Source organism: Talaromyces amestolkiae (genome assembly GCF_001896365.1).
Source record: "Talaromyces amestolkiae strain CIB chromosome Unknown scaffold1.1, whole genome shotgun sequence".
NCBI classification, from domain to species: Eukaryota; Fungi; Ascomycota; class Eurotiomycetes; order Eurotiales; family Trichocomaceae; genus Talaromyces; species Talaromyces amestolkiae.
Genome location: NW_024468037.1, coordinates 2,002,629 through 2,027,446, shown reverse-complemented (window position 1 = coordinate 2,027,446; position 24,818 = coordinate 2,002,629). Strand labels below are relative to the sequence as shown.

Sequence of the window (24,818 nt, the reverse complement as noted above, 5' to 3'; positions counted from 1 at the left end):
CAGAACTGTAAGTAGGTTATGATAACAATAGTGTGGCACGCTATGTTAGTAGGGATGAGCAGGATCTAGGATTTTAATATCACCGTGGAGGCCCGCTGCCTAGATGACCGTTGTTTCTATGCATAGATGATATCTACCGAGATATAACGAGATATAACGTGAAATAGTAAAAAGTGATACAAGTGCTGTGTTGAATGAGAGTAGAGGTAAAGTTTTGCGACGCCCAAACTTGGATGATCCGTGGATTCCTAGTTGTGTATCGTAATTACCGCGACAATACGATAATTGTATTATTCGCAAGGTCGGTTTTGTGGGCAACTATCGCGACACTTGGGACTGAGTGACTGACTTTACTTCTATGAGGATATTTTGAAACAGCCTGAAGTTTCTAAAGGCTCATACCATTCAAAACAGCATTCATTTTGATGCCGTACTCGGGCTCCATGCCGCCTTCACTCGTATATTATTGGTCACAAGCACATTCGTACACATATATGGTCATATGGCTTAAGCTTGCAACATACAATAGCCGCACCTGGTGGTCAACGATCGTTGTTTAGGCGGTGGGTTTGAGATGAAGCTGCACTTGACATGACATCATCTTCAAGCTGGTAGGGAGAGGTATTGTCACGCGTTGTAATGCACACGTAACAATCGGTATGCATCTAAATTACCTGGCCATTCTCGAAACAGACTAGCGCATCCGTCTTGGCCCACATGAGACATGTCGCGAGACGATGACAACAAACGTGGATTTCATCATCACAAAGATCGACAGTTGAAGGAATACACACATGATGTTCTCGCTAACACAGCTTTTGATGCTCTCAGCAGCACTCCCAGTGCTGTCAACGGCTTTTCCAACACAGAATACCGAGAAAACACCCTTACCACTGATCATATGGCACGGACTAGGCGACAGCTATCAGGCCGATGGACTCAAGGAAGTGGCACAACTTGCCGAGGAGGTTAACCCTGGCACATATGTACACATAATCCATTTGGATGAATCCGACAACGGAGACCGACAGGCGACTTTTATTGGCAATGTCACTGAACAAATAGCTCAAGTCTGCGAACAACTGACTTCGGAACCCATTTTGAGCACAGCGCCGGCCGTTAATGCTCTCGGTTTCTCCCAAGGCGGACAGTTTCTGCGGGCTTTTGTCGAGAGATGTAACTTCCCCAAGGTCCACAACTTAGTGACTATGGGAAGCCAGCATAACGGAATTTTCAAATTTCAGTCGTGCGAGAGCACTGGGGATTGGTTTTGCCGCAGCGCTGAGGCTCTCTTGCGCTTTGGACGATGGTCTGATTTTGTTCAATCTCGCCTTGTTCCCGCGCAATATTTCCGCGATGTCAATGAGTATGATTCATATCTTGAGCACAGCAACTTTCTTGCCGACATCAATAATGAGCGTGAGTTAAAGAATGTTGTATATAAATCAAACCTCGAATCATTGAATCGCTTCGGCATGTTCATGTTTTCGGAGGACACGACATCCGTTCCGAAAGAGAGTGCCTGGTTTGCCGAAGTGAACCAGACCAGCGACGAGATCACGACTCTGCGAGATCGCTCGATTTACAAGGAAGATTGGCTAGGGCTACGCTCGCTGGACGAGCAAGGAAAACTCGACTTTAAGACTATCCCGGGTCCGCACATGGCACTTACTGAGAAGGTATTGACTGAGGTATTCACGGAATACTTTGGTCCCGTTGAAGTTCCAGATAATTCAGCAGATCTGCCTCGTTTGGTTGTACAAGGCGCTTGAATTTTGACCGTGCTGTTTTTTTGTAACATATTATCTTGGTGAAGGAGTGCAAATTTGGTAATGGTTTTGCTTTGATCAAAGAATGGTATATGAATGAGAATATGGCAGTCCGGAAAACATCACATATTGAACCCGCATGGGCACATAATTAGGAATGAGATCTCCGTCAATCTATAAGTCTCATACATACAATATATGTAATCATCCACAGGCTGGGGCAGTAACCACAAATAAGATTCTATGAACTATGAACAACCATTCACGAAACACCAGAATGACAGTCTATTCATAGAAGAACATGTCTGCCTGATATGGAGTGGCTAGCAACTTCAAAATAATTTCTCGGAGTTGATAGCCGCTGTCGGGCCTTAAATGTCTCCTCGGGCCCGAGATTTCTGTCCGGGACCGAAGGAAAAAGGCACCGACACCCCTCAGACAGCCAGGAGAATTATTATAAATATCCAAATCTCTAAACTCTTTTATCTGTATTATACTGATAAATCATCTTCATTATTGATCAATACAAAAACATCCAGTTCAACATCTATCAACATGGCTGAAAAGTCATATCGCCAATTGTCGACTCCGGACGGCACTACCCCAATCAACGAAAAGCCCATCCAAGAAACCAACGCTGCTCCGAAAAATGCTCCTGATGACCATGAGTATCCCGGGACGTTGTCTCTTGTGGCTATTATGACAGCGTTGTACCTTGCCATTTTTCTCGTTGCTCTAGTAAGTCTTTCACTATCAGGTAGGCAATCTGTAAGAAAAACATACTAACAAATATCGCACGTTCAGGATCGAACTATTATCGCTACAGCAATTCCACGTATCACCGACGACTTTCATGCGCTGAACGATATAGCCTGGTACGGTAGCGCCTACCTCCTCACCAGCTGTTCATTCCAGCTGCTCTACGGCCGCATCTATACATTCTACAGCCCGAAGTGGGTATTCCTTGCAGCCATCATCCTATTCGAAGTCGGGTCTGCTATTTGCGGTGCGGCGCAGACATCTACAGCTTTCATCGTCGGCAGAGCTATTGCCGGCTTGGGCTCCTGCGGTATCTTCTCCGGATGTATTGTGATCATCACCGATGCTGTACCGTTGCAAAAGCGTCCGATGTATACCGGATTAATGGGTAGTCTGTTTGGTATTGCCTCTGTCGTGGCACCATTAATGGGAGGCGCTTTTACGGATAATGTAACGTGGAGATGGTGCTTCTATATCAACTTGCCCATTGGTGGTATCACGATCTTGGTGATCCTGTTCATTTTGAAGGCCTCGCCACCACCAAATCCTAGCCCAGCAAACAGCTGGAAGGAGCGACTCCATCAACTCGATCCATTCGGCACAGCGACTTTTCTTCCAGGTATGATTTGTCTGCTCCTAGCGCTGACGTGGGGAGGCGAGACTTACCCTTGGAACAATGGACGTATTATCGCCTTGTTTATCCTCTCTGGTGTACTCCTGATCGCCTTCGTGTTGATACAAGCATGGAAAGGAGAGACCGCCTCGGTTCCCCCTCGAATCGCAAAGAAGAGAACCATGATGGCAGGCTTCTTTTTCACCTTCTGCCTGGGTGGCAGTATGATGGTTGTTGTATATTACCTTCCTGTCTGGTTCCAGGCTATCAAAGGGGCGAGCGCAGTGAAATCGGGTATTATGAACATTCCGTTGGTCTTATCTCTCGTTCTCGGATCGATTATTGCTGGAGCTTCCGTTACAAACCTTGGCTATTTCACTCCGTTTATGATTGCTGGCAGTGTTGTAATGTCTATCGGTGCCGGGTTACTCACCACATTCACTACGACGACCGGACACAGCAAGTGGATTGGGTATCAAGTCATTCTAGGGCTTGGTATCGGTATGGGCATGCAACAGAGCAGCGTTGCTGCGCAGACTATCCTAGAGCGAAAGGACGTCCCGACAGGTGCATCGATAATGATGCTGGCACAGTCTCTGGGAGGATCAATCTTCCTCGCAGTCGCGCAAACAATTTTCACAAACGGCCTTTCTGACAATTTACGAACCGAGGTCCAGGGTCCGGACGCCCCAGACATCATAAATTCAATAATCGCAGCTGGCGCAACTGGATTCCGCAGTCTGCCAGAGCTCACTTCTGAGAACCTCGCGGCCATTTTGAGTGCTTATAATAAGGCTCTCACGAACACTTTCTACGTCTGCGTGGGACTTGCAAGTGCTTCCATTATCGGAGCTCTTGCGACGGAATGGGTCAGTGTTAAGAAACAAAAGCACGACAAACAAGCTAATTTGAAGCAAGTGGAGGGAAGTTGTGAGCTGGATACTTTGGAGAAGCAAAAGGAATCAGTTTGAAAACATTGTTGGTATGCGGCCTGATTATTGAAGGAAGAGGTAAAAGATATACAGGGAGAAGGAAAATGATACCCAGGTAAAGCTTTTGAAATATTTATTTGTACTGATTCCACTCATGCTTTTTGATATTTTCATTTGTTATTTCGATTCGGTCGATGGCGGGAGTATTAATGTTATGGAAATTGTACACTATACACAAATAAATTATTGACATAATGAAGGATAATAATACATAATCAAGCACAGAATGAGACTTTACCTCCATTGCAAGTATTATGATAAGGGCGGAGGAAAGAGCATATTCATATCGTTAGCATTGTAGTCTTGAAATTCCTGGAGCAGGGCATCCCATTGATCCCAATCAAAAGGACTGTCATTGAAAAGGTTTGCTTCAACCTCCATAGCGCCATTCGTTGCGTCGTCACCGTCATTCGCGTCTGCCTGCTTATATGTATTTCCTTCTGTACTGATTGGGAACGATCCGAAGGTACTCTGAGCACTATTGTTGATATGACTCCTACTTGATGTCAAAGTCGGGGTGGGTATGTCATGTTCGGAGCTTGTCTGTTGCCGCTCCCCTGTTGCCTCACTCGAGATTGAAAACGTTGACGGAAGTGGTACATCTTGATGAGCATATCGCCATAGCAAACTGATAAACTCGGGTTGTGGGAAGGTGTCAACTTGGCTGCGCTCCGCCTCTGTGACATGCGCCGACCAAGCCTTGATTGCTAGGTTGGCAACTGCTAAATGCAGAGGACTTCGTTTACGTTGAGTCATGATCTTTTGTTGGCGTCTAAATAGTATATCAATCAGTTGCCAGGCTTTGGCTACTTCTTGCCCAGTCTTGCGATAGCGTAAAACCAATAGCATGATAATCAGAGCTTCCCAGGGAAAATGGAAATCAAGATACCAATGAAACTTTTGTACTTTCTGACTTCGGAAAATTGGATCCGCGAATTCGAGAAGCCTTAGGCAAAGATTGAATAGCAAGTCCCTTTCGGCTGGTGGGAGAGGCTGTCCCCTTTCCTGGAATTGTCGTGGATGATGTACCCGTAGCCGTGAACTAGTTACGGCCGATTTGGCTACCACAAATGTCACGAAATGTAAGGGAATGGAGGAATCACAATGACTGATATACTTTCGTTCGAAAATTTGCTCGAGTTCGTCGATCATGCCGTCTTTCTGTTGGATAGGGATCGATGTAGAGCCTAGAAACTCCCAGAAACCGTCAAAAGATGAGGTCTTACTTTCAGCCTGCCTAGCAAGCCAAGCACCAAGCTCGTAAGACATCAGGCAAAAGATCATTTCGGTCGGTCCCGAGGATTCGTCCGGGATCTCCTTCATGTCGGGATCAAGAGCGCTATCATTGATATTACTCGGCAATCGAGTATCCGCCAAGGGCAACATATGTGATTCACAGCCAGCCAAGTGGCCTATGGTGGCATCAACGACTGTCAAGTTCCACCAGATTCGTCGACGCATCTCTGCTTCAAAGACAGATAAACCCAGCTTTGAGCCGTCCCTGTGAAGACCGATGCGTTGCGCTATTCTGATGCAGATTCCACTTAATGACCAAAGAACATGTGGATTGTACACAAGCCGGACAGAAAGCTGTGAATAGTATTAGATCGTTTCCGGTAGAACTCGCTTTGATACGTACTATGAAGAGAATAAATGCTTGGAGCACCATAAGCTCCGACGTTCCAAGGACTCCTGCATTTACCAACGCCTGTTGTGCATACTGCCGATATCGAGCCAAAAGGGTGGATTTCGATTGCTTGAAGTACTTCTGGACTTCGTCCACCTGCATGGACAGCAACGCTGATGAGTAGATTGAAAACATAAGAGCCTCCATCTCGGGTGACAAAGAGCCCAGGTCGCTTGCAGCATCCAGAATTTGTTGTTGTAAGGAAGGTACATGGACAATCTTTGTTAGTGGATTGATACCGTCAAGAAATGTATGCCACAATTGAAAGATCTGTATCGTATTTGGATGGCAATGTGTGAGGACTTGACGTGATTTTCCACCTCCAAATAGGAAGCTACTATTGAATTCTTCGCCATTTTGAATTCTAGGTTCCGCAGATTTTTCTGAGACATCCTCTGGGAGTATGTCGTCGGCGTCTTGAAGTTCATGGCTAACGCTTTTCCACAGATGACTATCAAAAATGTGAGCATACGAGAAAACCGAAGTTTGGACGATTTCACGCACTTGTCAAGGTAAAGGGATCTCCCCTTTCTGGAGACTAATCTACCTGGCCCTTGCCCAGGACTGTTCTCGGTTGAAATAATGCTATGGTTGTCTCGCGATACCGGAGTGTTTCGAATGCTCGCGGCTTCAACTGTATTTCTAGTATTCATTCGCAGAGGCTCCTCCGCATCAATTGAAGACACATCGATTCCGGCTTTCTGGAGTGCATGTTCGTAGTGCCGGACCCGAGCAGCCAAAGTGGTCTCGGAATCTTTCTTTTTTCGCCTCCGAGGCGGTAGCGGTTCACGATACTCACAGACCAGCCATGCTTTGGCACAGGTTGCGCATGGTTGTCTCCGGTCGCATTTGACCTTTCGTCGCTGGCAGAGAACGCATGCATGAGCCTTGAGGCCATCGACAGTAGAGCTGGTGTTCGGCGTTTCCGCCATGGAAGACGCCCCCCTTAAGAATCCACAATTTTATCTCGATTGTGGTCAACCAATTCACATAAGAAATCCCAATCAAAAGATATCACTCCAAGACATCGAAATAATGTAGGTGTCAGGAGGATGCAAGAATGGACGGAGTCGGACTCGGAGTCTCGGAGAACGGGCGAATGACTCGTGCCGCGGCGCTAGTCCGAAAGAGGCTGTATGTTGCCCGTCTGAATGTCTCAACTTTCAAGCAGCACAGCCTCAGGTTTCACCCTTTCACCATCAATAATTTGAATTCAGGATGCAACGCATGGCGCAAAATGGCACCTGACACTTCCAAAGATTGCATCATGGTTATTTCAACCCGGGCAACGTCAAATCTTCTCCAAGACTTTTACCGCCCACTACAACATGCGTCGTCTTTTCTCCTCGCCAAAGAAAGCCAGCGAAGGCGGGCACTCTTCAAAAGAGAAGTCTTATAAATTCGGAGGGTTGAGAAAAACCAAACCCTTCAAGTAAGATCAAACGTTGAATCAAACTATCTCGCGAGTTGTGCCTGCACTAACCGATCTGTGCAATTAGGATTATCGAGGAAGATGTACAACCTACGCCTACAGCCTCTTATTGGGACAATCTACCGGTCGAACTCCAAATTTCAATATTTATGGAATGCGGCATACGTGACTTTCTATCCTTGAAGCTTGTCTGTCGCGGGTTCAACGAGGTCTTGACCGTACACGAACTGGCTATCGCTCAAAAATATCTACGACGTCGACGTCATGGCACACTCCCATCCACAACCAACAACGAGCGGACATACACAATGAATCCAGAGGACGACGTCGTTCTTCTCTCCGACTTGTTCCCTCCTGCTAAGAGTGCTAAAGGTGGGCACCTTTATACTTTTAGATACTTACATACTCTCCGACGCAGGCAGGATATCTGTGCTCGGCTGTCGTACTACCTGGCAAATCGCGTGATGGATAATTTCTGCCGTTCCAATCAGAGCCGCGTTAAGTTAAGATTTCCTTCCAAATCAGAACGTGATCTCATGTTTGAACGTGGAACTGCGCAATTGCAATTCAAGCTCATTCCTCTAACGTGAGTACTGTTTTTACCATGCTCTACCAAGGCAATGTTAACGTATACCGTTCTTCTTCAGGTACTGCGTTGCGTACTTCTTGGAGACTTATGCCTCTGCACGAAAGGAACATTCGAATCATTTACTTCGAGAATACGAAGCTGGAAGGCTGCCGGTACCCATTCCTTTGCGTGTGCGCAGGGATATGTACATTCAACTACAAACCAATATCCTTCGCTCTCCTCCGTTCAACGATACGTCGACGCTTATAGCTACCCACCATTGCATGTATTTGCTTATTATGTCTCTTCTAGATACTCTGGTCGGTCCTCGTGGACATTCCGAGCGTGTTGACCCTCGTTGGATTGGAGGGCTTCTGACAGTGTCTGGATTCGGAAGGATTGTTGAGTACTTCTCTGCAGAGATTGGAGACGGAGCTCAAACTCGGACACAGCGTAAAGAGTTCATGACCAACTTTGAGAGGGACATGGATCTTAACGCGCGAGAGGAGATGCATCCATGCGTCTACGAACCTCCGCCAAGCGGTCAGCCACATCATTCCATTGTCCAGGAAGTTTGGCTTGACGCCGCAGGACGCGAATTAAGCTCTCGAGACGTGAACCCTCATGACTCGGAAAGATTTGTCATCTGGGACGAGATCCCAATATTCATAGGGTGTAATCAGTGCCGTGATGCTGATGGCTGGATGTCTTTTTGAGGAATGATCATGAACCTTAAGCACAGAAAGATCATGATAGTGGAGTTGAATACTCCAATACCAGCTTACGCAGCCATACAGCATCTATTCTAAACAAGCAATCTGGCCCATTCGTGCTGATCCATGAGCCCGTTATGTTTTGATCCTTCATGCAATACAGGTATGCCTCCACGATATTATGCACGGTACCGACACGACCGGTTGTTGTCTGTCTTTCCAACTTTTCAGTCACGCTTTCTCGAGATTCTTGGTCGAGTATATTCCACACTTCTGTATCGACTCCACCAGGGATGACCAGGTTTACTCGGATGGATTTTAGGTCAAAGGCCGTGCCTCTCATCATATCATGAAGGCCGCTGAGATAGGCACCTGTCGCAATCCAGCCAGGTATCGATTTTACACTGGAGACTCCGGAATTTAATACAATTGAGCTAGCAGGAGATGCCGCCAGGTTCTTGTATCCATATCGGCCCACGAGAAGCGGTGCAAAAAGGCGGACCATGCCTGCTTGCTTGATAGATTCAAGATCGGAGTCGATGAAAGGCGTTAAGAGGGGGGTGTCTCCGGCCGACTTGGGAGAACAAGGCTTGTACGTTCTAGCCCAGCTTTGACTCATCTGCCAAATCAAATTGGTAGGAGGCAATCTCAATGGACGAGGAAGGATATGAACTCCTTAGCTTTGAGACTGCCTCGTCCAGGCATTTTTGTGAGGATGAGATGTCGAATTTCGAACGCCGTGCTCGACACTAGCTTCTGCAACTCCAAGTCCGAAATCGGAAGTAACCCCCTAACAAGGACGTGAGCGCCCTTCGATTGATTGGTCCAGTTTAACTGGTCTGGCATTCTTTCCGATGTCTTCGTCAATGACTTCAGTCCTGCTGTAGGATCCTGCTTCATTGGCATCTACAAAGCTGTACATGCAGGTCAATCATATGTTACGGATGCGTGCCCGAGTTCTAAATCTCGATATGTCTCCAAAGATACCCCTAGCTTGGCTATGTTAGCGGATTTGCTTTCAAGATGGGTGAACGATAGCCCGAAAATGTAACGAGGTCGGCGATATTTTCTTTCCAACGAATATTCACTTTTCATAATCGTGGTTACACATATCCATATCCATTTCCAGCATATTGCCTACATGCTCGTAATAAATCACCCCATGTTATTTCCTGATGGTTGAGTGAGGCGTGATAGCCTCAGGTCGTAGACTTGTAGAACGGGTTTAATTCTATATTCAAAAGCGGTTAGCGCGGGTGTCCCATACAATTTCGACGCGTCTACATCCACCAAAACCATCTCTCTCCCTTTCACAAACAACACAGCATATATTAAATTCTGTAACAAAATGGTCATTGCAACACCTTCCCAGCTATTTAACACTTCATGGACGGCCCATCGCCTCTCGCCGCTCCATCACAGCAAGGACCATCGAGTCTTAATCGGCAATCAAGATGCACTAAAGACATACTCCAAACGTCTACGCGATCTGCTTACAGGCGACTTTTTACGTAGTATGCAAGTAACTCTGACAAAGACTGTCGCTGATGACGCGCTTAGTAAAGCAGGCGCATTGGTTGATTGTCGCTGGGAGTTCATCTCGACGAATGATTATCTTGATCACAACGAAGAGGATGATGAAGATGGGAATGAGTCGCAGATCGAGATGGGGAGTTGTATGGGGATATTCGTCACGCTTGAGTACGAGCATATTGCGTACAGAGCGGCGCTTCTCACAACTCCGGATGGATATGCGCCAGAATCAAAGGACAAAAGACGCAAACAGTCCACTCATTTACCACTACTATTAACGCGAATGCCGACTGCGTTGCGAAATACGTTTACTGAGTTCCTGACCTCGAGCTTTGATGCGTATTGCTCGACGTTGCAATTAACGCCGAAATTTCTGTCTATGATTCTAGAGGCGACGATTACGTATTTGGCAAGGAGTGGGAGTTCACGACAGGCGTCGAGTGTGATTCTAGAACAGGTGCTGAAAGAGACGCAGTTGACTCTTTCTTTTGGGAGGGAAATTGCGCCGGGGTTGAAAACGCTGGATGTTAATTTACCGCGTGAAACCTTGTCGACGTTTGCGCGTGGCGCACGCGACAAAACCACATCGCATTTCTCTACATCTCTGGCGCAATATATGGATCAACATCTTGCCATGAAAGTCGACCTTGGAAACACCAAAAACGATGCAGACGATGTACAGCACGTCTGGCTTAGCAAGGTTGCTACAGGGACATTTGTGTTGAACACAGAGGGCAGATTCAAGCTTATTGATACATCGACTCCCCAGAATCAGGAGGAGGGGCAGACGAATGTGCAGAGGTTGACTCGATCGGCGAATGAGCAGATTTTGACTTCATTGGTGCGGCGGGCTGTTGGTGAGGATATGATAACGTGACGATCTATGAAGACGTTTGGAATCATTTTACGTTATCCTAAAGATATGCTCTCATTGCTTGAAAGGTTTAATGGAGCCGGAAATTTCAGAACAGTCATAGCTGAGACGGGGGTTTTTCGTGAATCGCACGGCCTTGGTCCGCTTCGAAAGTTCATAGTCCAGTCCTCTGCACCGTGCAACATCTGAAATGCCTATGAAATCTGAAATGACAGACGAGCGCCTGTCAAAAGCTGGTACGGATGGCTCCCATATACACCGTCTTCTCTCGAGCAAGGAGTACAGACACCAGGTACGTGGCACCTAAAATCACGACTCTGCATGAAAGGGTTCAAGGGCTACAGCGGTAAATCAATCGACTTATTTCATGTCAACTGCTCATAAGTATACATTAACTATAACATCATTATATCAAAACAAATCTTGCGTTCAAATGCAAAAAGACGCCATAAGAAGTCTAGATCATTATGCATTAACAACCCACATCGTATCTCGTTAAAGCAAAGAACTTGTCTTATACAAGACCTTCTTGCAGATCCTCAATTTCAGTCAAACGCAAAGCTTCATCCACGCCTGGGACGAAATGTGTTGGTCCCCCGCATTTGTCGACTATTCCACTGCGCTCAAAGAGTTGGAAGACGGAGCCGTTGAGTGAAGGCAAGCGGCAGAAGAATACGCGTACTCCGCGGTTCACGTAGTTTTCTACAATCTCTAGTAGAACTTGAGTGCCGGAGGCGTCGATGCTGGTTACTCCGTGGACGTCAAAAATAACATTTCTGTCGCTTCCTGGTGGTCTGACTCGTGGAAGAGCCGGGTGGGCACGACTCGTTCCATAGAGCTCTAAGCGACGAAGACGACTTTTGAGATCTCCGGTGTTTGCGAATGTGAGGGGTTCGGGAATTTTGACGATCAGACAGCCTTCAATGAACTCGACTTTCTCGGGATACAGCTCGGCATTCTCGAATTGATTTGGAGTCCCCGAAACTTTGCCGAGAATCTGGATTCGTGGTTTTGTGGCATGTCGAATGACACGCAGGAGGGATAGGCCACAGCCCAGGGCGATACCCATCGTTAGAGAATAGAAGATTGTCGACAAGAAGATCAAAATCATCAATACGAGTTCTGACCAGCCTCGAACTTGAATGAAGAACCGCAAGTCATGCGGACATTCTTCGACCAAAGAGTAGGCGACTACTGAAATCATTGCACATAGCACAGCTTTCTGTAGGATGTGTCAGCGATATAACCGTCCAAGTAGAGAAAAATGCTTACCGGCAAATAGTACAAATAGTCCAGGAAAAAGACGACAACACCCAATGTGATAAGGCTGAGAAAAATACCGCTCATTTGAGTTCGTCCTCCAGCAGACGAATTAAATTTACTCCGTCCATACCCACCAAAGGCTGGGAGAGCCGTGAACAAGCCGCCAGTAACATTAGCCATGCCCAATGCTACCATTTCGCGGTTTGCTGATACCGGAGCACCTTTAATCCCGTCACGATCACCATCTCCGAGTCCCTTGGCAGCAACCGAAGATTCAAAAAAGCCAAGCAGGGCAATCATAAAAGAAGTACTCAGAGAAGAACGAATGTGAACCATCTGACTGGGACGAAACGGCCAATGAAACTGGAAAAGCCCGGATCCACCGGATTCGTCGGGCTTGACGTTGCCAAGGACCTCGAGGCCTTTTTTGTCCCATTCAAAGTACCAAGTGAGTACGGCTGAAAGGATAACCACTATGAGACGATCTGGAAAGTACACAACTTGTGGAAGACGTTTTGAAAGTTTTTGCTTCAAGGTTCTAGGAAAATTTAGTCTTGTACTTATGTTGAAAAGAGAGGAGTACAGACCTGAAGACCATAATGATAGCAAAGCTTGAAAACGCCACAATTGTCGTGAGTTTATGAGCATATTTCCCGTGATCGATGATGAAAATCAACTTTTCTACAGTGCTTGCATGATTTACGCCGCGAGCCCTTTCCATCAGCCCCATCTCTGGAATAAGCTGATCTACCATAATGACGAATCCAATGGCAGTGATGAAGCCTCGCAAGAAAGGCCGGCTGAGCACATTATCCAAGAAACCAAGACGAGATATTCCAGCAATCAAAATAAACGCTCCTGACAGACACGTCACTAAACCGACTATCTGGGCGTGCATCAGGGCATCTCCTTCGTGTGAATGACCAGATTCAACAGTTGCTTTGACGACGGTTCCCACAAGAAGCGACCCTGCTGCCTCCGGTCCGACAATCAACTGTGGACTACTTCCAAGTATAGCGTAAAGGAGCGGTTGAACGATAAAGGAGTATAGGCCGTTAATTGGAGGCGCATGAGCAAGATTCGAGGATAGGGATAGTGCCATGGGGATATAAACGGAGGATATGGTCAATGCGGCTACTAGATCGCCCCGGAGAAACTCCCATCGGTATTGGGTAATCCAGTTGACAAAGGGAATGTAGTAAGAGAGGTACCTATGACGATAATTAGCTCCATGAATCCAGCAAGGCTATGGCGACCTCGCGGTGTGATTAGAGCTTACATTCTCCTACTATTCTTCAAGCCCATCTCTGCAACTAGCCTGTTCGTGACAGAGGTACCATCGGTAGCCGGTGTTTGTAATCCAGACGGTATGAATCGAGGAGTTCTTGTCCCCCACAAGTAACTGCCTGCAAGAGAGCTCGGCTCCTGTTGTTCAGGTTTCGGGGAGAATGTGCCATGGTTGCAGTCTGGCAGTCCACACACGGAGTGTCTTCGGTCGTAATCTTCTAGCAAGCGACTTGTTTCATTGAGTCCATCATGATCGTGATCTTCGGAAGTACCGTGGCTAGGTCCATGGTTGTGATCCGTCGAAGGTCTCCTTGAGGGCGAGCCAGGACTAAGAATATCGACGATTCGTTCTCGGAGGGACGATGAGTCCTCTCGTTGTGGCGGTTGGCCGTTCGACATCTTGCCGCTATACAGGTCGCATATCCAAAGTACCTTACGATCTCGAGCCAAATATTGGCAAAAAGAAAGCGATCAGTGACACGGGATGATAAGAATCTCCAACGGCTTGAACATCCCCATCCTAACGCCCCGCTAATCGGAACTACGTAGCCGACAGCCAATGGAATGCTCTCTAAATGTAAAACGTGCTCTTTGGCGTTTCAAGCTTGTCACCGCTTCTTGCGTAGAAGTCGGGAAGTGTATTGAGGGAATTGAAACGAAAATAAGAACCTTGAGCAATGAGTACTTCAGAAGACTTTCGACAATGTTGACGTGCGTCATACAGCATACCTCACAACGTTCTGCCCGAGTACGCCGCCCTTGCTGTTTACCAAAGCAGGCTAGCCTATTATCTATATAATTCTAATCCAAACACAATGATCAGTCGAGATTGATGTTCAATTGTCAAATTGGCATGCCTTTACTGTCTCAGAGCCTAGATAATTGTCGTTTATGATCGTAATATGAGCGTTTCAATGTCACGTGATTGCATCCCTCGCGTAGAATTGCGAGTGCACGTGATCTATAGTCGACGTCGTCTGATTGGACAGCCCAGTCTTGGCACTTGGAGACGCCGATTTTGGGCCGCCACAAAAAAATAGCAAGCTTTGTGTTCCTTGCAGACTTGAATAACTCGACGTGATCAAGACCATTTAATAGGGGCTGAGCGACGAATACCATCAGCCTACCCCGACGATTACCGAACACAATACCCACATTCAACGACGATATTTGATCCCTCCCTCGTCCGACTTTCCATTTCTCTCACTTCGTCCCCCGCCTTGTGAAGGCGCCACCCCGCCAAAATGTCGTTAACGAATTGTCGCTTCTACGAGGAGAAGTATCCCGAGGTGGATAGCTTCGTTATGGTCAATGTCAAGCAGGTGCGTGAATATTCATATATTTTTTGTGGATATATGGCTCATGTGCGTCATGTAGATTGCTGAAATGGGTGCCTATGTGAAACTCCTCGAATACGACAATATCGATGGCATGATCCTCCTCTCCGAACTTTCGCGAAGACGTATCCGAAGTATCCAGAAACTCATTCGAATCGGCCGAAACGAGGTCGTTGTCGTGCTGCGTGTAGACAAAGAAAAGGGTATGCGCAGGCCTGCGGTATGAATTGTACAGCATATATTGATATAGTGCCTGCTATTAGGTTATATCGATCTTTCCAAGCGACGAGTATCTCCCGAAGATGTTGTCAAGTGCGAAGAACGTTACAACAAGAGCAAGCTAGTGCATTCGATCATGCGCCACGTCGCAGAAAAGACCAAGACCCCGATCGAAGAATTATACCAGAACATCGGCTGGCCGCTGAATCGCAATTTCGGCCATGCTTATGATGCGTTCAAGCTCTCTATCACGTAAGGGATTCTCTTTGCTATACTTGTATTTTAAACCGGCTAACCAGGGCATAGTAACCCGGACGTCTGGAACGACGTTACTTTCAGCAACTCTATCATCAAGGAGGAACTCCAATCATACATTAGCAAAAAGCTCACTCCCGCTCCCACCAAAGTTCGTGCCGACGTCGAGGTCACTTGCTTCGGTTATGACGGAATCGACGCCGTCAAGGACGCACTCCGTTGCGCCGAGGAGAAAAACMCCCCGGATACTCAGATCAAAGTCAAGCTGGTGTCTCCGCCACTCTACGTGCTGACCTGTCAAACACTGGACAAGAGCCTCGGTATCAAGCTATTGGAAGAGGCCATCCAGAGTATCGAAACCAAGATCAAGGCGGCCAACGGTGGTTTGGTGGTCAAGATGGCACCCAAGGCAGTTACGGAACACGACGATGCTAAGCTTCAAGAACTTATGGACAAGCGCGAACGCGAGAACATGGAGGTCAGTGGTGACGAGAGCCAGTCTGAGAGTGATGAGGGCGTGCCAGAATAGAGAGCTTGAATGGAAAACAAAAGTGTCACGTTTCAACTTGTGCCGGGTATCTTCAGCGGAAGATTTGACTCGACGATATCGCCGTGGTCAGGAAAATGTGTGTCTGGGCCTGTTTGACTCTTCTGGGAGCCTTTTTGACAGCGCACCCAGTTCGGCACGAGTGTAGCGTCACTGCTCGCAGCGGCATGCTCTATCAGAGGGCCATGTAGCTTCGCTTCGCTGTCGAAGTACGTTCTCATTTCGAGCTGGTCAACTGCTTGCATCTAGTCATATCATGTGTGTTTAGCATCTTATCCTTCCACGACAGCGGTTTATTGTTGTAGCCAATGTATCCATACAGAAGAGTGGTCCATAGTTGATAAAAGCATTATAATAAGTCATCATATTACAACCTTGCAAAAGACCATGCTTTTGCCCTGTATTGTTGATAGCTTAGACTAGACTCGGCCCACTCAATCTTAGACCAAGAAAAACCTCCCCGATCGACGCGCCTCGTCAAAGCCCCTTCTCTTCTCTTCTCTTCCGTCTTCCTCTCTTAACTCTCAATTTTAAGCCAATTACCCAGGGACTTCAATATATTCAATTGACGGCCAGAATGGGATTATGGTCCTTTTTCGAAAATCGTGCAAACCGCCTACACGGAGAGTACCGCCCATGTACGTCATCGCCCTGAAGCTCCCCGCAGATCTAAACAGACCGGCAAATATTGTAACTAACACCAAGAGACAGTGCTCCCTGCCTACAGCGCCGATGAACAAAGTCCTGCGCTTCCTGCAAAGGAAGTAACAAAGATTGCGCTACGTCTCAAATATCAGATCGAACAGGTCATTCCATACGAATTGCAGCAGTCGCTCATTACCAACCCCAACAGCAGCGTCATCACCAAGGACGTCATTCGCACAGCAAAGGAGGCTGGTGGAGAGGAGTATCGTGCTTGTGTTTTGTTCTGTCTCTTGGTCTGTCAGAAATGGTTTCATACTGAAGGTCTAAACGCGCTATGGGACTCGCCGCTGTGCGACTGCCGAGCGCTTGCTTGCCAGGTGATTGCTAAGAAATTGTACGCCCAATTGATCCTCCAAACACCTTCCTCAAATTGACCAATGTGCTAATAGTTATCTTTTCTAGAATCGAGTCCGAAGAAGATCAAGAATGGCTCCACAAAGAAGCGCTCCTGAAGCGTTACTCGATCCTTCGCAAAGGCGAAGTGACACCCCCCGTAAACGTGGTTGAGCGTGCAGTAGACATGCACGCCCTGTACATCATAGGCTCGTCGGGATACCAGAAATGCATCAAGGGCTTATGGAGAGGGTGGCTGGTGCAGGACGACCAAGAACCGTTCCGATTTGTGGACTTTGAGAACAAGAGCAATATAAGCTACTGGACGCACTTCGATCCCGACCGTATGAGAGTTCCACTGTATCAGAATGCGCTTTTGATATTTTTTTCTCTGCTCTACCTGGCGCTCTATACGAATGTGATCAACACCGTCAACCCGGACGGTGATATTGATGTCGCTGAAGGGATACTCTACACCATGACGCTTTCGTATCTGTGTGACGAGATTTCGAAAATCATCAAGATCGGTAAATACTACATTGGATTTTGGAATGTTTTCAACTTCACGCTCTTCAGTTTGCTAGCGGTCTCGTTTGTGCTGCGCATGGCTGCCCTGGCCCAGTCTTCGGATGTGAACGATGCGCAGCGCCGTCACTTCAATCAAATGAGCTATAACTTCCTCGCCTTCACCGCCCCCATGTTCTGGATGCGTCTACTCTTGTTCCTCGACACGTTCCGCTTTTTCGGTGCTATGTTGGTTGTTCTCAAGGTTATGATGAAAGAAAGCTTGATTTTCTTTGCTCTTCTCTTTGTCGTTTTGGTTGGATTTTTCCAGGGCTTCATTGGTCTGAATAACACTGAACTCGCAGTACCGGTCACCAGCAAGATTCTGAAAGGGATGGTCAACAGCATCATGCAGAGCCCTGACTTTGATGCTTTTGAGGATTTTGCGCCTCCTTTTGGGATATTGCTTTACTACGTTTTTAACTTTATTGTGATGATTGGTGAGTGATCCTGACCCCGACGTCTACTTTCTGTAACCGAAGCTAATTCCGCTTTAAAGTATTGTTGAATATCCTCATTGCGCTTTACAACAGCTCTTATGAAGATATTTCCGGAAACGCAGATGACGAGTACATGGCCCTATTTTCTGCCAGAACGCTGCAATACGTGCGAGCTCCCGACGAGAACGTCTTTATTCCACGTAAGCAACCTTGAGTAATTGCATCTGAGCCCAGCTAATTATTTTCTTTACAGCGTTCAACCTCATCGAAATCCTCTTCCTCATCGTCCCCTTCGAATGGTGGCTCTCCACTAAATCCTACGAACGCCTCAACGACATCGTCATGTCCATAATCTACTTCCCTTTACTTCTGATAACGGCCTACATCGAGACGCGCGATGCGCGCTGGATCCGCTGGAATCGGCGTCACGGCGAAGCGGACGACACGGTGCGTCAGGAATGGGAAGATCTTGCGCATGAGGTTGGGTTTGATGGTTTCGATCAAAGTGATGAGTGGGTTGTGGCTGTTGGCAAGACGAAGCCGAATGTTGATGTGACGGTGGCGGAGTTGGGGATTAGGGAGCTCAAGGAGCAGGTTAGGCAGTTGACGGAGATGGTTGAGGCGCTGACAGAGAAGCGAAGGCAGGATTCTACTGAAGCAGGGAGCTGAGTAGGGCATTACTACAGACGCTCAGGCTGTTACTGTGGAGGCCTTCGACGGCATTGTGTACTCAACCATCTTGTCTTTTTTGTATATGACTCAAGCATACTAGACATATACGATTTTCATGCGGAAATAAGCCGAATAATTTAGATATTAAAGATGACCATCGAGTAGTAAACAATCAGTACAATGCAGATGCAACAAGAGAGGTGCCAAATGAAAAGCTTAGCAAGGAACGCCCTGGAAATGCAATGCAATCACAACTAGGAACAGCTAATGCAATGACTTGAAAATGAATGATGGCTTGAACAAGATTACCCAACTCCAAGATAACAGGCAAGCGAATGAAGTAATACCATGGGACTAGCTGTGTGGGATCATATACCAAAGCAATGGCACTTAGGGTTGGTCATAAAGACAATCAACTCTGCGCATTCCCCGTATACAAACTCTCAAAGTCCATATTATTCAAAATCCCATTGATCCGATCAATCTCCTTACTGAGATCCTCAACATTCAAAGCCAAAGCGCTCACCTCATCGAATTTGCGGCGCTTGTTAGCATCGGCAATCATCTCTGAGACGAAAAATTTCTGTTCTTCGAGAACGATCAATCGATCTCTCAGGGCTTTTTCTTCATCTTCGAGCGCGGAAATGGCGCTGCTGTTGTCGCTAGTGATGCTTTGACTGCTGCCGTTGGGAGTGTTGTTACCGTATTTGATTGAAGCCAGAGCTGAGCTGAATGGCTTGGCGGTTGATGATGGATCGGCATGAAGGGAACTTCGACTGTGGCTATTGGGTAATGGACGACCACCTGGTGTCGCATGTTTCAAGATCTTCGGCAGACTCTTGAGAGGCAGCATGTGTAAGTGCAGGAAGTTACTGGCTTGTTGATATATTGCTTTCTGTAATTTTTGTTGAGTAGGCGAATTTGTTGGTAGATCACGGATTCGTCGGGCAGCTGTGTCATACTGTGCAAAGGAATCTATGAGTCGTTTGCGGACTTTCGAAGCCTCTGTAAGCTGTGCCGGTGTTGGCGGATTATGCGGATCCCTAGTAAGTAAGCAAATGCTTCTCGTAGCCTTCTATGGGGACAAGACTTACTGTAGGGCAGTTAGCAGCTTCTGAAAGCGTGGCTGCAACAGCCTGATGCCTCTTTCAAACTGTACGAGATTATCGTACGAGCGAGCTACAGGTGGCTTCTGCAACCTCTGCTCATCAAAGTCGCGGCGACTGAAAAGAGTGGCTCTACACTCTTTGCACAGTCTGACATCAACATTGATCTTGGAGGGTATAGATTTCTCACTGGGAGTCTGTCGTTCTATCATGTATATTAGCAAAACGTTTCAATAATGAGCAATGGGTTAAATACTGGATGCTACTGCTAGACCAACTTCAACCGAGCAGGCGGTCGATGGGTCTGCGCACACAACTCGCCCACAAGTCCTGCAGTGGTGTCTGCGGAATGTATAGCTCGTAAATTCTTGCTGGCAAAAGGGGCACTGCGGGACGCTAGTATCGTCCTGCCAGCTCACAATTGATTGCTCAATTTCGCGACGCTGGTCGCTTTGTCGTCCAAGAGGCCATCGCTTACTTGCGCCGGACTGAATCTGATCCGCCGGCAGATTTGCGAGAGCCTGCGTCAACCTGGTCAACCTCTTCTCGAGTCTGGATACTTCCAGGAAAGCTTTGTCAATCGTGGGTTTCCTAAATTTGGTGAAATCCTCCGTATGGTCTCGTATCAATCCTGATAGCCGTCAGCTGAGCAATTCAGACCAATTTAGTGTTTCTCACCATTGTGGTCATTGTAGCCTTCCCTAGACTTGTAGCACGTTTCACACACACGACACCATAAACCTCTGACCGGCTCGTGTTCCGCGGACCGAGATAGCTTCATTTGATACATTGTATGCTCCTCACAATAAAGCTCGCCGCACTTTCTGCAGTTGACGCTCCCATTCGTAGACGTGAGTCTCTTCCCACAACTCGGCTCGCAACAAACATCATATGGCCCGCGTGGCTGCCAGTGCTCACGTGTGACGACTTCATCCGGGTCTGGCGGTTTGACTTCGACCGGACCGGTGGCCTGCCGAGCGATCGCTATAGAAGGGGGTTGTGGATTATCGTTCGATTCGAAAACGTCTAGGCCTTTGAGCTTCTGATTGAGTACCGCTAGAGGTTGGAATTTCTTCGCTTTATCCATTTGTGCTTTGAACCAGTCCTTCACTTCGTCCTGTTTGACCTCTTCCAAGTTCTGATGTGCGTCGTCGATATGTCTGTCGGTCTGGGTTAGTGGTCTTAGAAATGAATTTCGACAGATCGAGTTTACCGATTCAGCTGAAGCAGTGTTACCTGCACAAAACAGTTAGCAGATATCACCTTATCTAAAGGCAACGACTCACCATCTCTTCATTGCAAATTGGACATGCCAATTGCGCTCCTGTTGCGGCGGGCGCCGCTGATATGGACGTCTCGCCATTGTCAAGAGAGATCCGGGATGTAAGGTCTTGAGGGTCGGGAGAGTATTGAGATACAGACGCTTGCGAATTTAAGGACACACTACTTGGGGATGGCGAAAGGCGTCCTTTGGGCTGCGGAGATGAAGTTGAGGAAGCTGTAGCTGGCGAGAGGTTCTTCCCGCTTCCGAGAACGCGGCCTCCGCCCAGCACCCTCCGGGCCATGATCTAGTCAAGCATGAGCCGTCGTTTCCAGTGCTTGAATTGCTGTTCAAAGCGGTTCTAGCTACAGAACTTGGCTCATGTCAAAGGCTGTTGATGATTTCGGCTGCCTTGGCTGTTGGCGGCATAAGCTTGTGGCGGTCGATGGCTTTCGGCACGTGGAGACTGCCCCCGCGTACGTGCAGTACGTATTAAAGTACGTATTTCGCTGTTATGAAATGCTAAATACAGTTTTGTCAGTGCAAGTTTCGGCCAATAATATCACGGCTACTGTCTGGTGTAGCCAATCACACGCTTTCCTCTTCGATAAGATGGGGCTTGCGTACAGGAGGAACAGCTAGGCTTACGGTAACGGTGATCAGGCTTCATAATACCGGTATGGTAATTTAACGACAGGGGCCAGGGTTGTTCTAACCCTAAGATAGCTCAAGCTGAACAATCCTTCTTTCCTTCCTCCTTCCTCCTCAACACTCAGTTTGCAGTTGCAAGAATGGCACCTACAAAGCAGCGTAAAAGGGGCTATAAAAGATCACTGACCGGGTGTCGAACTTGCCGGTAAGACTGGAGCTTCGCATGTTCACAGACAGTAATGCTGACCGTCCCCAGAGTTCGACACATCAAGTGTGATGAAGCCTCTGTAAGGTGTAACAATTGCACGTCCACCGGACGCAAATGTGATGGATATGACATCTCCCGGCTGCCAATGAGAAAGCTTTCCACTTCATGCTTTTCAGTGCAACCAGGTTGGGTGACCACCAACGACGAGCGGCGATGCTTTGCCTATTTTCAACGCTGCTCTCTCCCGAATTTAGGGCTTGCTTTCGATTCTTCCCTGTGGCAGAAAACCGTGTTGCAGATTAGCCAGGTCGATCCAGCAGTCTACCACGCTACTATTATGCTAGGCGCCATTTACGAAGACTCTGTCGAGAATCGAATGCGCTTAGTAGGAGAAAACCTGCATCAGGCTCGACATCGATTCGCACTCGAGCAATCTTCGCGAGCTTTTGTCTTCCTGTCACATCGCCAGGCCTCCCAAGATCCCCAACTGAGAGAAGTCGTACTGGTTTGCTGTCTTCTATTCGTCATCTCCGAGCTGCTCCTAGGACGTATCGACAAGGCCGCCCATCATTTGCACAGCGGTCTTCGAATAATTAGAGAGACTTCAGAAAAACTACGAAACAGTCAGCGATACCCAGACCTAGACACTACTCTAGTCGCGGCGTTCCAAAAACTCGACGTCGAGTGCTCCCACTTCCGACCCGGTACGCCGAGTATAAATGCTAGCCATGAACTGGACCAAGATTCGTTGAGTCGGAACGTCTTTTCTGATCTTCGGACCGTGGAAGACGTGCATAAAAGCGTGACAATGCTAATGAACGAGGGCATTCCTTTCCTCGCCAGATGCTGGCCACTTTCCAAAATTGATATTACGGTTTCCTATGGCGAACTTAGTAACAGGCAGCAGCAACTCTTATCTTTATACCTTCAGTTTCAAGAACGGTTTCAAATATTCAAATTCCTCTACTATGACAATATMCCCCGCCATAAACAACGTGCAGTTGATCTCCTTCAAATACAATGTTTCGGCCAAATACTGAGTCTTAAAACGTGTCTCATAAAAGGGCCGATACCTACAGGAATGACACCAGAATATCTGGGTCTGCTGTCTGCCCATGAATCTTTCCTCGAAACGTTCTTAGAACGACCAAGTTTCACATTGGATTACGGGATCATCGCAGGCCTCTGGGTGGTGGCCTCGGAATGCCCATTATATTCGGTCCGAATTCAGGCAATTAAGATTTTACAGTCTTGGCCGCATGTCGAGTCGTTCAAGAACTCTAATGTGGCAGCTTCCCTGGCCCTGGAGATTATCAAAAGGGAAATACAGACGGGTGACGAACGAGTCATGTCTGTGATTGATGAATTTGCCGACAAAGAGTTGACCCATTTTCTCTTCGATACACTGAAGTCTACGCAGTATTCGGAAAATTGGTCGTTTATCCGCGCTTACAATATACTCGAACAAAGATCCTAGTGACTCGATTATTGCCATAAAATGCGGTTGAGCAAGATAGCGGTCAATTCCAATGTCTATTTGTCTATTTATCCATAGACGCAACGACCACCCTGAACATACCGCAAACTATGGTGCATAAATTCACATCAATGTACTCTAATTATAAGGTAGCCTCAAACAGAGATGTTGACGTGCCGACAGTGTCAATCTTCCAGGCCTTGACCACCTTGAACTGAGCTCGTCTTAGAAGGGAAATCCACTGCTCCTCCGTCCGCTCAAGTGACGAGAATATCCCCATCATCTGAAAGTCCAGTGACGCTGAAACTATTGGTACTTCAAGTGATTCAGGAGTCGTGTGTTCGTTGATCAGCAAGACAGAGTCCTCCACCATGGCTTCACGAATGCGGGCGAGAACATCCAGGGCTTGTTTATCTGGCCAGTCGTGCAGGACAGTTCTCAAGTAATACGCTCTGGCGCCACGGATGGGCTGTGGTTCAAACATGTTATGGCCTATCGCGATGATTCCATCCGGCAGAGCTCCGTTGATTGACTGGATAACTTGCGGCAGATCTTGTACGACCAGCTCGCCAATCACGTCTGGAAACCGTTTCTTGAAAGCAATGACATCGTGCCCGACGCCACCTCCAATATCGACTAATAACGCGCGGCCCGAAGAACTATTCAGCTTTTCCGCGACTGGGTAGATTTCAAACCAGTCCTTTCCGCGGAGTTGTTGGCTAAACGTCATGACTGAATTAAATTCACTCTGAGCATTGGGCTGCGTTTGCAACCAATCGAAGTAATGCTGCTTGGTGTTGAAGGCGAATTGGAAAGGCCCATCAAAAGCATCCTCGGGGTTCTTGTATCCACAATTCTCAAAGTACTCGAAAAGCTTTGCGGATATTTGCATGATGCTATGACTAGACATTGAGCGTAAGCTTGATTTTGCTGCTTCAAGCAAGAACGGAGTTTGAATGCGTACCAGTGTTTGACCATGTCTCCAGGCAATCCTCCGAGCATCATTGCCAACGGCGCAGGCTTGTATACATCGTTGACTGCCTGTGTGAACACTTTATACGAGCATAGAAACCTCATGACACGCTCTAATTCAGTCAGCAATGCCTTTCAATGACGAGAAAGGGTGTTTACTTAGCAGCTTCTCGTCGCCTTTGACTTTCGAGGAAAGCTCCTTGAGACTCAAGTCTGCTCCCTGAGTCTGAACGAACGCATCGAACACGCCCATACCCTGGGCGATACGAATGATTACGATCTCATAGTGCTTATTACAGTCAATGCCAGTCCAATCGTGTCTCATACATTGATAATGATAAGGAATCCCTTACCGAGAAACAAAACCGCTGTAGATGCAGGAAAGGCGGCTCCAGAGCCGTCTGGAGTTGTTCAACGAGTTTCAATAGCCGCATTCGCTCACCATCTTGGATCTGGTCTTGTGGCGGTAGGTTTGCTAGAGTCGATGCAATGGTATCTGACAAATTCGAGAGGCTCGCCATATTTGCAGTGTTACGTTGATGTTCTGAGGACTTTGTTGGATGAGAAACAATTATCTATAA

At 47.3% G+C, this 24,818-nt stretch overlaps 9 protein-coding genes across 9 annotated transcripts; 6 read left to right on the top strand and 3 right to left on the bottom strand.

The window, feature by feature from the left end:
* Nucleotides 1-821: 821 nt before the first annotated feature.
* On the top strand, nucleotides 822-1,772 carry BHQ10_000661 (uncharacterized protein; the record flags this gene model as incomplete). Its single annotated transcript, XM_040879215.1, has 1 exon — nucleotides 822-1,772. One exon carries the CDS (start codon nucleotides 822-824, stop codon nucleotides 1,770-1,772), a length of 951 nt encoding a protein of 316 aa, XP_040729166.1.
* A 552-nt stretch (nucleotides 1,773-2,324) lies between these two features.
* On the top strand, nucleotides 2,325-4,112 carry BHQ10_000660 (uncharacterized protein; the record flags this gene model as incomplete). The annotated part of the gene is made up of 2 exons (XM_040879204.1): nucleotides 2,325-2,507; nucleotides 2,574-4,112. 2 exons carry the CDS (start codon nucleotides 2,325-2,327, stop codon nucleotides 4,110-4,112), a joined length of 1,722 nt encoding a protein of 573 aa, XP_040729165.1.
* A 273-nt stretch (nucleotides 4,113-4,385) lies between these two features.
* On the bottom strand, nucleotides 4,386-6,752 carry BHQ10_000659 (uncharacterized protein; the record flags this gene model as incomplete). Its single annotated transcript, XM_040879192.1, has 3 exons — nucleotides 4,386-5,723; nucleotides 5,773-6,271; nucleotides 6,325-6,752. The coding sequence occupies 3 exons, from the start codon at nucleotides 6,750-6,752 to the stop codon at nucleotides 4,386-4,388; spliced, it is 2,265 nt and encodes a 754-aa protein (XP_040729164.1).
* Nucleotides 6,753-7,148: 396 nt separating this feature from the next.
* Nucleotides 7,149-8,536, top strand: BHQ10_000658 (uncharacterized protein; the record flags this gene model as incomplete). Its single annotated transcript, XM_040879181.1, has 4 exons — nucleotides 7,149-7,252; nucleotides 7,320-7,624; nucleotides 7,778-7,838; nucleotides 7,900-8,536. 4 exons carry the CDS (start codon nucleotides 7,149-7,151, stop codon nucleotides 8,534-8,536), a joined length of 1,107 nt encoding a protein of 368 aa, XP_040729163.1.
* Nucleotides 8,537-9,881: 1,345 nt separating this feature from the next.
* BHQ10_000657 (uncharacterized protein) lies at nucleotides 9,882-10,943 on the top strand (the record flags this gene model as incomplete). Its single annotated transcript, XM_040879170.1, has 1 exon — nucleotides 9,882-10,943. The coding sequence occupies one exon, from the start codon at nucleotides 9,882-9,884 to the stop codon at nucleotides 10,941-10,943; it is 1,062 nt and encodes a 353-aa protein (XP_040729162.1).
* A 511-nt stretch (nucleotides 10,944-11,454) lies between these two features.
* On the bottom strand, nucleotides 11,455-13,889 carry BHQ10_000656 (uncharacterized protein; the record flags this gene model as incomplete). The annotated part of the gene is made up of 4 exons (XM_040879159.1): nucleotides 11,455-12,162; nucleotides 12,213-12,741; nucleotides 12,791-13,414; nucleotides 13,483-13,889. 4 exons carry the CDS (start codon nucleotides 13,887-13,889, stop codon nucleotides 11,455-11,457), a joined length of 2,268 nt encoding a protein of 755 aa, XP_040729161.1.
* Nucleotides 13,890-14,734: 845 nt separating this feature from the next.
* Nucleotides 14,735-15,830, top strand: BHQ10_000655 (uncharacterized protein; the record flags this gene model as incomplete). The annotated part of the gene is made up of 4 exons (XM_040879148.1): nucleotides 14,735-14,812; nucleotides 14,868-15,030; nucleotides 15,091-15,298; nucleotides 15,353-15,830. 4 exons carry the CDS (start codon nucleotides 14,735-14,737, stop codon nucleotides 15,828-15,830), a joined length of 927 nt encoding a protein of 308 aa, XP_040729160.1.
* A 595-nt stretch (nucleotides 15,831-16,425) lies between these two features.
* Nucleotides 16,426-18,559, top strand: BHQ10_000654 (uncharacterized protein; the record flags this gene model as incomplete). The annotated part of the gene is made up of 5 exons (XM_040879137.1): nucleotides 16,426-16,486; nucleotides 16,560-16,887; nucleotides 16,956-17,890; nucleotides 17,950-18,090; nucleotides 18,144-18,559. The coding sequence occupies 5 exons, from the start codon at nucleotides 16,426-16,428 to the stop codon at nucleotides 18,557-18,559; spliced, it is 1,881 nt and encodes a 626-aa protein (XP_040729159.1).
* Nucleotides 18,560-18,974: 415 nt separating this feature from the next.
* BHQ10_000653 (uncharacterized protein) lies at nucleotides 18,975-24,758 on the bottom strand (the record flags this gene model as incomplete). Its single annotated transcript, XM_040879126.1, has 10 exons — nucleotides 18,975-19,605; nucleotides 19,657-19,873; nucleotides 19,925-20,299; nucleotides 20,587-20,828; nucleotides 20,882-20,904; nucleotides 20,955-21,236; nucleotides 23,447-24,167; nucleotides 24,230-24,350; nucleotides 24,397-24,526; nucleotides 24,591-24,758. 10 exons carry the CDS (start codon nucleotides 24,756-24,758, stop codon nucleotides 18,975-18,977), a joined length of 2,910 nt encoding a protein of 969 aa, XP_040729158.1.
* Between the last annotated feature and the right edge of the window lie 60 nt (nucleotides 24,759-24,818).